Source organism: Salvelinus sp. IW2-2015, linkage group LG4q.1:29 (genome assembly GCF_002910315.2).
Source record: "Salvelinus sp. IW2-2015 linkage group LG4q.1:29, ASM291031v2, whole genome shotgun sequence".
NCBI classification, from domain to species: domain Eukaryota; kingdom Metazoa; phylum Chordata; class Actinopteri; order Salmoniformes; family Salmonidae; genus Salvelinus; species Salvelinus sp. IW2-2015.
In genome coordinates this window covers 45,208,924-45,219,403 of record NC_036842.1, presented here as the reverse complement: position 1 = coordinate 45,219,403, position 10,480 = coordinate 45,208,924, and the positions used below count along the sequence as shown (strand labels likewise).

Here is a 10,480-nt window from a genome sequence, read left to right as displayed (position 1 = left end):
GCCCTATCCCTCAGTCACAGCCCTATACCCCAACCCTATCCCAGACCTAAAACCTATCCCCCAGCCCTATCCTCCTGTCCCAACCCCGGCCCTATCCCTCAGCTGCAACCCTAACCCCCTCCAGGTCCCAAACCTAGCCCTATATCCCAACCCCACCTATACCCTCAGCCCAACCCCTCTAGCCCATACCAGCCCTAGACTAACTTCACATTATAAATGGTGTCCTGGTCCTAAAAATAGTCTCTGAGGCAGGACAGGCCCCATGCACCGACCGTCTCACTCCCCGGAAAAAGACACGGTGACCCCCCCTACCACCGCCCCTGTCCTCCAAAACGAATACCCATGTGACATCATCCACCCCAACCCTTCCTACCCACCCCTCCCCTCCAAACTAGCTTATACCTCTGTTAAACTATCCACCCCAGCCCCACCCTCCTGTCCTGCCCTTCCTTCTAAACTCATACCCGTGTGACTCCACCCACCCTGTTTTCCGACTCAGCTCATACCCTCATGACTGGTTGCCCCACAGTCAGCCAATGTCCCCTGTCCCCCATGTCAGGGTCACCTCACCTCTCTTTACCCCCTGTTGTGACACCCTCACCAATGAATCCCCTCTTCCTCCTATATCATGCTCCGTGTGACAGTGCAACCCCGTTATAGCACAGGGCCACTCCTGTCTAGATCTCAGAGCGGGAATGGGGCCACCAGTCCTAACCTGGGTGCCTGTCTGTTTCTGCCTTAATTAACTTGTCAGTTTTATTTGGTACAGTGACAATTTGCCATGGTTGAATGCAGGCCTAGGCTACCTAGAAGCCAGTACCTTGGCACCACCAGTCACTGTCTGTCCCTTATGTCACTCTGACAGGCACCTCCCTTGGGTGGGTAACTATGTGGCCCACCCATCTCGCATTTAACCAGTTTGAGCAATGTTTGTCCTCCACTGTTAATCATTACCTACCATCTGGCACACCCTGGGCTGATCCACACACACAGAGACAAGGCTGGCCTCTAAATGACAGCCCTCTCCCTCAACAGTGCTCACCATTAGGCCTGCTGAGGCTGCTGCTGCCCTGCACAGGAATGTATTATAGGCCCTGTTTATAGATTACACCTTGAGAGCTGGCCTAATCCATGCCATGCACACACACAGAGACGCATACCCGCAGACGCACACACAGGAAAGGGAGTGAGCTCTGTATCTCGTGTAGCACTGACGAGTGACGACATCCGATTCATGTTTCATTACAGCACGACTGTCAGTCATCATAATGAGACAACTACACTGACTACAGAAATTGATTGATGTCATGCTCATAGAAAAACAATGACTGAGACCAGAAGTAATGTGGAGGTATCTCAGAGATCATGTATAATTTGTTCAGCATGATGATAGATCAGTAAGAGATCTATTCAATGAATCATGAGAATCCTTATCGCTGTATGAGGATAATGATCTTGTGAATGATGAAGCTTGAAGGATGTTTTCCTTTCCGGTCACTGGTTGAGCCTGAATTCTTCTCTTGCCCTCTGACCCTTTGCTACTGTACCCGAAAGTTCTGGGCACAAGACGCAGCATGCTGGGTACATGTACAGTATAGCTCTAGGCAGTACACCTGGCTCATTCCCAGGGTTGGGATTTGATCGAGCGCTACTGTCCCTTTAAGGAACTAAGATGGTGTCCTACGAGCTGCAGTGTTTCCTTCCTGCCTAGCTCACACAGTGCACTTTAAAAAAAGACCTGTACCACAAAGTTCGCACAGAGAGAGAGGATGAGAGCAGGCTATGTCACCCAAGAAGCAATGCATAGCAAGCCCGTTCCAGTGTCTGCGTGCGCGTTAATTGTCAACGTTTACAGAGGAGTGTACAGTTATTTGGAGAGAGAGAGAGAGAGAGAGAGAGATGCAACAGCACAGTTTGCTGTCGATTGTCGGAGCTATCGAACCAATCAAGCTCTCAGTAGCCTGCGACAGTCCCCTATCTAGCCGGAGAGCTAACTAATATGCTAGCTATTATTATAAGTACCGTTGCCTAACGTTCGTTTGCCAGCTAGCTAACTGAATGTAATGCTGCGTTGATAAAGAAGTGGGAAGGTGGTAATCACCAGTTGGGAAGTCGTAAATATCAGTTGAACGCAATCACGTGCTTTGAAGTCGTTGAGAAACGCCGATTGGCCAAGAGCTGAGTCAACCATAAACTAATAGTACAGTTATCATGCGTGTAAACAAATTGTGTTCAAAAAGGTAATTTCCTTAGTGGTAACATCAGAGGTCAGTATGTGGGAGAGCTCGGAGCTCAAGGATGATAGATGAGTTTCCCACTCGTAATTTTCCCAGTTATGTGGTACATACCACCTTCCCACTTGGGTATGAACGCACCATAACAGTCAGGCTTCCTACAGCTGCCTTGCACCTTGTCAGACACTCGTCAATTTTGTTTCAATTGGCACATGATGTAACTGACAATGTCAACGCATTTCAATATCGTCCGATCACAGTTTGCTGCACAGGGCAAAGTCAATAATGGTCAAGACTTACTTTCTTGCTTCGAGTCTCGGTGTGCATCTCGGTAGCTAGGGTGGAGTAGAGGGAGGGGGGGGGTCGGTAGGGTGAATTTAAATAATAGTAATCTTGTTGGCAGTTTTCCACCTTTCGAATCAAAGTCCTATTTGGGAGAAAGGTGTACCGTTTGCCTCTTCGGATATTATTTTAGACCATATCCACGGCGTCGACTGATCCTCTATCCTCCCCCAGTAGCGTCTCTCTCTCGGTGTGTTGTTGCCGCGTACAGTATGAAGGGTGATCGATGCCACTGAGAAGGAGGAGCTAGCGATGAGGGGTGATCGATGCCACTGAGAAGGAGGAGCGATGGCTGTGGATAACTGCTGTTGACCCGTTTTGTCGGGGTTTGTCAAAACACCTCTGCTTTTTTAAACGAATGTAATATGGATTTTTAGATGGTGTCGCTTGTGGCGTATACTTTGGAACACTTTCCTCACGACCGTGGAAGGTTACTATTCTTGATAATTCCCTGATGTCTGTACTTTGCCGGATAAGGAACATCTGACGAATGTCTTCATCCCCAAATAGTCTGATTGGGAGCTCCAGTGAAAGCTAACAAGTTGCCTAAAAGGAGCTGGTTCTGATTTGCTGGTCATCTCTTCAACTGTTGGTGACACTTAGAAATGATGAACATTTTCTCCAGCCTAGCGAGTTTACATCATTGTGCATAATTATAGTGTACTTTACAACTAAAGTAGCAACAGTTAGTTGGTAGCAAACTAACTCTATATCTCAGTTAGCTATCTAATTGTGTACTGCCTTGAATTATGCAATGCAATGTTTGAATTTGATATGGTTTGTAATGCAAAGTATTTGCCGTGGATTGCAGTGATTCGAAGCAACAAAACATTTTCCCGACTCTCCATTAGTGCTGAGCGATTAGTGCTTTTTGAGGTCAGTTCGGTTTGATAATTTAAATAATTTCGGTTATGATCAATTGTTTTACAATGACTGTAAAGCTTTTTAATGGAAATTCCAAAGCCCAAACTATTCAACATTCAATTGCCAAAACATTTAAAATATTCCAATGTCTCTGTCTGGTCCACATTGGGTAGAAAGCAATAGAAAAATAGGAAATTACTATGAAATAATCAAATATTTCAATTGTGTATGTACAGTGAGCTTCAGAGGTATTGAGACAGTGAACATTTTGTTGTTGTTTTGGCTCTGTACCCCAGCACTTTGGATTTGAAATGATACAATGACTGAGGTTAAAGTGCAGACTGTCAGCTTTAATTTGAGGTTATGCTGCAATAGTCTATGTGCCGGGGGGCTAGGGTCAGTCTGTTATATCTGGTGTAATTATCCTGTCTTATTTGGTGTCCTGCCCCTCCTCTCCCGGAGAACCTGAGCCCTAGGACCCTGCCTCAGGACTACCTGGCCTGATGACTCCTGGCTATCCCCAGTCCACCTGGTTGTGCTGCTCCTTCGGTTTCAACTTTTCTGCCTGCGGCTAGGGAATACTGACCTGTTCACCGGACGTGCTACCTTGTCCCGGACCTGCTGTTTTCAACTCTCTCTCTCTCTCTCTCTCTCTCTTTCTCTACCGCACCTGCTGTTTCGACCTCTGAATGCTCGGCTATGAAAAGCCAACTGACATTTACTCCTGAGGTACTGACCTGTTGCATCCTCTACAACCACTGTGATTATTATTTGACCCTTCTGGTCATCTATGAATGTTTGAACATCTTGAAGAACATTCTGGCCTTAAATGGCCAAATACTCTTATAATCTCCACCCGGGAACAGCCAGAAGAGGACTGGCCACCCCTCAGAGCCTGGTTCCTCTCTAGGTTTTTTCCTAGGTTCCTGCCTTTGTAGGGAGTTTTTCCTAGCCACTGTGCTTCTACATCTGCATTGCTTGCTGTTTGGGGTTTTAGGCTGGGTTTCTGTATAGTTATATACTATACAGAATATAGTTTGTGACATCGGCTGGTGTAAAAAGGGCTTTATAAATACATTTTATTGATTGATTGATCCATAACGTGTGAACCGTTTAGAAATTACAGCACTTTTTGTACATAGTCCCCCCCATCACAAGACTTGTCTGAAGGTCCCTCGTGCCAGATGAAAAAATGAATGGAAGTACAGTATATACAGTGTGGAGACTGTTTAGTGCCAAAAATAAGGGGATATATAGGACAGACACTTAAGAACATACTCACTTTAGATTTTTGGGGTGGACTCTCTGTTGTTCCATGTAGTGAATTTGTTATTCAATGCGTTTGTATGGGCTAATAGCAGTACGGCCACGCATGTATTTTTTGGGTAGTTCAAGGGGTCTTAAAATTCAAAATCAAATAGCAAAATGATCCATATAGCTTATTAGAACCCCCCCCCCCCRCCCCCCCCRCACATATTCCTAGCACTCAATTATTACATCATGCTTGTGACGCTACAAACTTGTTGGATGAATTTGTTTTGGTTAGGTTTCAGATTATTTTGTGCCCAAAGAAATGAATGGTAAATAATGTATTGTGTCATTTTGGAGTCACTTTTATTGACTGTTTCTGAACACATTCATGTGGATGCTACCATAATTACGGATAGTCCTGAATGAATCGTGAATAATGGTGAGTGAGAAAGTTAGACGCACAAATATCATACCCCCTAAGACATGCTAATTTCTCACCGTTACAATAACTGGGGAGGTTAGCATTATTTTGGGAGGGGGGGTGGTGATATTTGTTTGTCTAACTTCTTCATTCACTCCAAAAAAAAGGTTCACTGTCCCAATACTTTTGGAGCTCCGTGTATCACTTGTTTCATTAGTCATCTCTGATCAGACAGTAGCAGTCAGCCAGCCAGACCATCTAACGTTATGTATGTGCTCCCCATACTGTACTGTCTTCAGTCATCCTATTTAGCTAACCTGCCTAAGTATGCTGCAAAGCTGTCCTGACAATCATTTGACTTGTTCTTCAAAGTAGATAAAGGCCATACTTTAACGAACTGTCTCTGTCTCTCTCGTCGTTGGGCACATTCCTCTCTCATGCGGTCTGTGTGTATCTAACATAGCAGGCGTAAAAGTGTATCAATCCTGAGATCTGTATAATAATGACAAGATGCTCATGTCTCCGCCCTGACAGTGGGAGTCGTTGTCCCAAAGGTGGGAAGGCAGGCGTCAAGCTTAGGTCCAAAATAAACCCGTAGAAACACATTATGCTTATTTTGGACAGATTTTGGCGAGAGTGAAACCTCTCACTTCGCCTCTTCATCGCTGATCCATCACTGTCCGGCCCTTGTAGTTAATTATCACGTTTCTGAGCTGAACTAGGTTGAATATTTGCTTCATGAAAACTACAACTCCCTTCAGCCCAGCGTCCCACATACTGTGCATTCGGAAAGTATTCAGACTCCTTCACTTTTCCACATTTTGTTATATTACAGCCTTATTCTAAGATGGATTAAATAATTTTTTCCCCTCATCCATCTACACACACAATACCCCATAATGACAAAGTGAAAATAGATTATTTGAAAATGTAGGAAAAAAATAAATAAAAAAACACAGAAATACCTTATTTACATAAGTATTAAGAACCTTGCTGTTAAGAACATTGCTCAGGTGCACCCTGTTTCCATTAATCATCCTTGAGATGTTTCTACAACTTGATTGGAGTTGGCCTGTGGTAAATTCAATTGATTGGACATGATTTGGAACGGCACACACACCTATTCTATATAAGGTCCCACAGTTGACAGTGCATGTCAGAGCAAAAACCAAGCCATGAAGTCAAAGGAATTGTATGTAGAGCTCAGAGACAGGATTTAGTCAAGGCACAGATCTGGGGAAAGGTATCCAAAATATTTCTGCAGCATTGAAGGTTCCCCAAGAACTCAGTGGCCTCAATCATTCTTAAATGGAATAAGTTTGGAACTACCAAGACTTCCTAGAGCTGGCCGCCCGGCCAAACTGAGCAATCAGGAGACAAGGACCTTGGTCAGGGAGGTGACCAAGAACCCAATGGTCACTCTGACAGAGCTCCAGAGTTACTCTGTGGAGATGGGAGAATCTTCCAGAAGGACCACAATCTCTGTAGCACTCCACCAATCAAGCCTTTATGGTAGAGTGGGCAGACGGAAGCCACTCCTCAGTGAAAGGCACATGACAGCCCGCTTGGAGTTTGCCAAAAGGCATCTAAAGGACTCTGGTCTGATGAAACCAAGATTGAACTATTTGGCCTGAATGCCAAGTGTCATGCCTGCAGGGAACCTAGTACCGTTCATCACCTGGCTGATACCATCCCTACGGTGAAGCATGGTGGTGGCAGCATCATGCTGTGGGGATGTTTTTCAGTGGCAGAGACTGGGAGACTAGTCAGGATCAAGGGAAAGATGAATGGAGCAAAGTAGCGAGATCTTTGAAAACCTGATCCAGAGCGCTCAGGATCTCAGACTGGGGTGAAGGTTCACCTTCCAACAGGACAACGACCCTAAGCACACAGCCAAGACAACGCAGAAGTGGCTTTGGGACAAGTCTCTGAATGTCCTTGAGTGGCCCAGCCAGAGCCCGGACTTGAAACCGATCGAACATCTCTGGAGAGACCTTAAAATTAGCTGTGCATTGACGCTCCCCATCCACCCTGACAGAGCTTGAGAAGATCTGCAGAGAAGAATGGGAGAAACTCCCCAAATACAGGTGTGCCAAGCTTGTAGTGTCGTACCCAAGAATACTCGAGGCTGTAATCGCTGCCATAGGTGTTTCAAACAAGTACTGAGTAAAGGGTATTAATACTTTAGCAAATGTGATATTTAAGTATATATATATTTATACATTTGCTGACATTTCTAATAACTAGTTTTTGCTTTGTCGTTATGGGGTATTGTGTGTGTGTGTGTGTGTGTGTGTGTATATATATTTAATCCGTTTTAGAATAAGGCTGTAATGTAACAAAATATAGAAAATGTGAAGGGGTCTGAATACTTTCCGAATGCACTGTATGTCTCGACTTGATTTCTGTAGAGAAACGGCACGTTGGGCTCAAATACAGAGCTAAATTGAATTCAAGCAAACCGATGGTCTTTTTTCTTTTCTTTTTATAACTGCAAAAATATACAGTACTGTGCAAAAGGTTTAGGCAGGTGTGAAAACATTTTGTGAAGTAAGAATGCTTTCAAAAATAGACATGTTAATAGATTATATTTATCAATTAACAAAATGCAAAGTGAGAACAGAAAATCTAAATCAAATCAATATTTGGTCTGACCAACCTCTGCCTTCAAAACAGCATCAATTCTTCTAGGTACACTAGAAGGTATGTAAGCATGATGTCTTTCATCTGCTGCAGTAAGTTTCCTTGGCCGACCACTGCGTCTACGGTCCTCAACGTTGCCCATTTCTTTGTGCTTATTCAAAAGAGCTTGGACAGCACATCTGGAAACCCCTGTCTGTCTTGAAATGTCTGCCTGGGAGAGACCTTGCTGATGCAGTATAACTAACTACCTTGTGTCTTGTTGCTGTGCTCAGTCTTGCCACGGTGTTTCTGTTTCAGTTAATGATTGTTTCAACCTACATATTGAATTGATGATCATTAGCACCTGTTTGGTATAGTTGTTTAATCATACACCTGACTATATGCCTACAAAATCCCTGACTTTGTGCAAGTGTACCTAGAAGAATTTATGCTGTTTTGAAGGCAAAGGGTGGTCACACCAAATATTGATTTGATTTAGATTTTTCTTCTGTTCACTCACTTTGCATTTTGTTAATTGATAAATGTAAACTATTAACATGTCTAGTTTTGAAAGCATTCTTACTTTACAGCATTTTTTCACACCTACCTAATACTTTTGCACAGTACTGTATAATGGTTAATATGACAAGCCAGGGACCTTGTTCCGCGTTTTAAACAACTGGGAGCTCGGAAATCTCAGACTTCTGACTTCAGTGTGTTCAAGACAACTGAGAAATCGGGGGGGGAAATTTGTTTCCGACTGGGATTTCTTTTTTTGAATGGTCATCCAACTCGGAATTCCAAGTCGGGAACTCTGGCCTCTTTCTAGAGCTCTGACTTTCCAACCCTAAGATGACTGATGTCATCATTTGAACAAATTTTTTCCCCAGAGTTCCCAGATGTCTTGAAAGCAACAAACTGTTTAGGTGTTAAGCCTTTGTTAAAAAATGCTTAAAATTATTAAAAGACACAACTATTCATGTGACCCATCTGTAGGGGAGAGGGGTAAGTAGCGGTGGCATGTAGCCTAGCGGTTAAGAGCGTTGGGCCAGTACCCAAAAGGTTGCTGGTTCGAATCTCCGAGCCGACTTAGGTGAAAAATGTGTGCCCTTGATTAAGGCATGTAACCTCAAATTCTAATGTATGTCATTCTGGATAAGAGTATCTGCTAAATGACTAGACTGTCATGTCAAATGTATGTTGAGCAAAAAGGCTAAGTAGAGTCCCCTTATTTCTAGGAGACCATTAATAATTTGACCAAATACTTAGGAAGAGGCCATAATTTCATGGAAACTAAAGGAAGAAACCACATGGAAAAAGTGCTAAGCAAGTAAGGTCCATTTTCATCAAGTCAAATACATTTGTGTTTGAGTTTTCATGATGCTTGTAGATAAATTAAAGATTGTTCTATACATCAGATGGGGTCTAAGCTTTATTAAGAGGTCTTAAACCTAGCATGAAAGTGCATCCTTGTAGCTGTTTGGGCTAGAACTTTTCTAGAATGCTTAAGAACAGATGCTATTAAACAAAACAGCCTCTGTTCTTGAGCATTCTAGAAAACTGTTAGCTATTTACTTAGGTAGCAGTAGTACACTAGCAAGCCTGACATACTATATATAAACAAAAGTATGTGGACACCCCTTCAAATGTGTGGATTTGGCTATTGCAGCCACACCCGTGACTGACAGGTGTATAAAATCGAGCACACAGCCATGCAATCTCCATAGACAAACATTGGCAGTAGAATGGCCTTACTGAAGAGCTCAGTGACTTTCAACTTGGCACTGTCACAGGATGCCATCTTTCCAACAAGTCAATTCATCGAATCGCTGCCCTGCTAGAGTTTTCCCGGTCAACTGTAAGTGTTGTTATTGTGAAGTGGAAACGTCTAGGAGCAACAACGGCTTAGCCGCAAAGTGGTAGGCCACACAAGTTCACAGAATGGGACCACCTAGTGCTGAAGTGTGTAGCGCCTAAAATCGTCTGTCCTCTGGGAGCAACGTCAGCACAATAACTGTTCGTCGGGGGCTTCATGAAATGGGTTTCCACGGCCGAGCAGCCACACACAAGCGTAAGATCACCATGCGCAATGCCAAGTGTCTGCTGGAGTGATGTAAAGCTCTGGAGTGATGAATCACGCTGGTAGTCCAGATGGTGAAGTGTCGAACTACTATGCTTTATCTTGGCCAGGTCGCAGTTGTAAATGAGAACATGTTCTCAACTGGTCTACCTGGTTAAATAAAGGTGAAATAAAGTCCGACGGACAAATCTGGGTTTGGCAGATACCAGGAGAATGCTACCTGCCCGAATGCATAGTGCCCACTGTAAAGTTTGGTGGAGGAGGAATAATGGTCTAGGGCTGTATTTCATGGTTCTGGCTAGGCCCCTTAGTTCCAGTGAAGGGAAATCTTAATGCTACAGCATAGAATGACATTCTAGACGATTCTGTGATTCCAACTTTGTGACAACAGTTTGGGGAAGGCCCTTTCCTATTTCAGCATGACAATGCCCCAGTGCACAAAGCAAGGTCCATACAATGGTTTGTTGAGATCGGTGTGGAAGAACTTGACTGGCCTGCACAGAGCCCTGACCTCAAACCAGTCAAACACCTTTGGGATGAATTGGAACGCAGACTGCGAGCCAGGCATAATTGCCCAACATCGGTGCCCAACCGCACTAATGCTCTTGTTGCTGAATGGAACAATACCACGCAGCAATGTTCCAACATCGAGTGGAGGCTGTTATA

The 10,480-nt window shown here is 44.0% G+C and overlaps 1 protein-coding gene across 1 annotated transcript in view; it reads right to left on the bottom strand.

The window, feature by feature from the left end:
• The window catches only part of LOC111960940 (Krueppel-like factor 8), a 105,126-nt gene extending 102,327 nt beyond the window's left edge, over nt 1-2,799 (bottom strand). Inside the window, exon 1 of the mRNA XM_070442927.1 lies at nt 2,535-2,799. Within this exon, the coding sequence (XP_070299028.1) occupies nt 2,535-2,561 (27 nt within the window). The 5' untranslated portion in view covers nt 2,562-2,799. The remainder of the gene's footprint in view (nt 1-2,534) is intronic.
• Between the last annotated feature and the right edge of the window lie 7,681 nt (nt 2,800-10,480).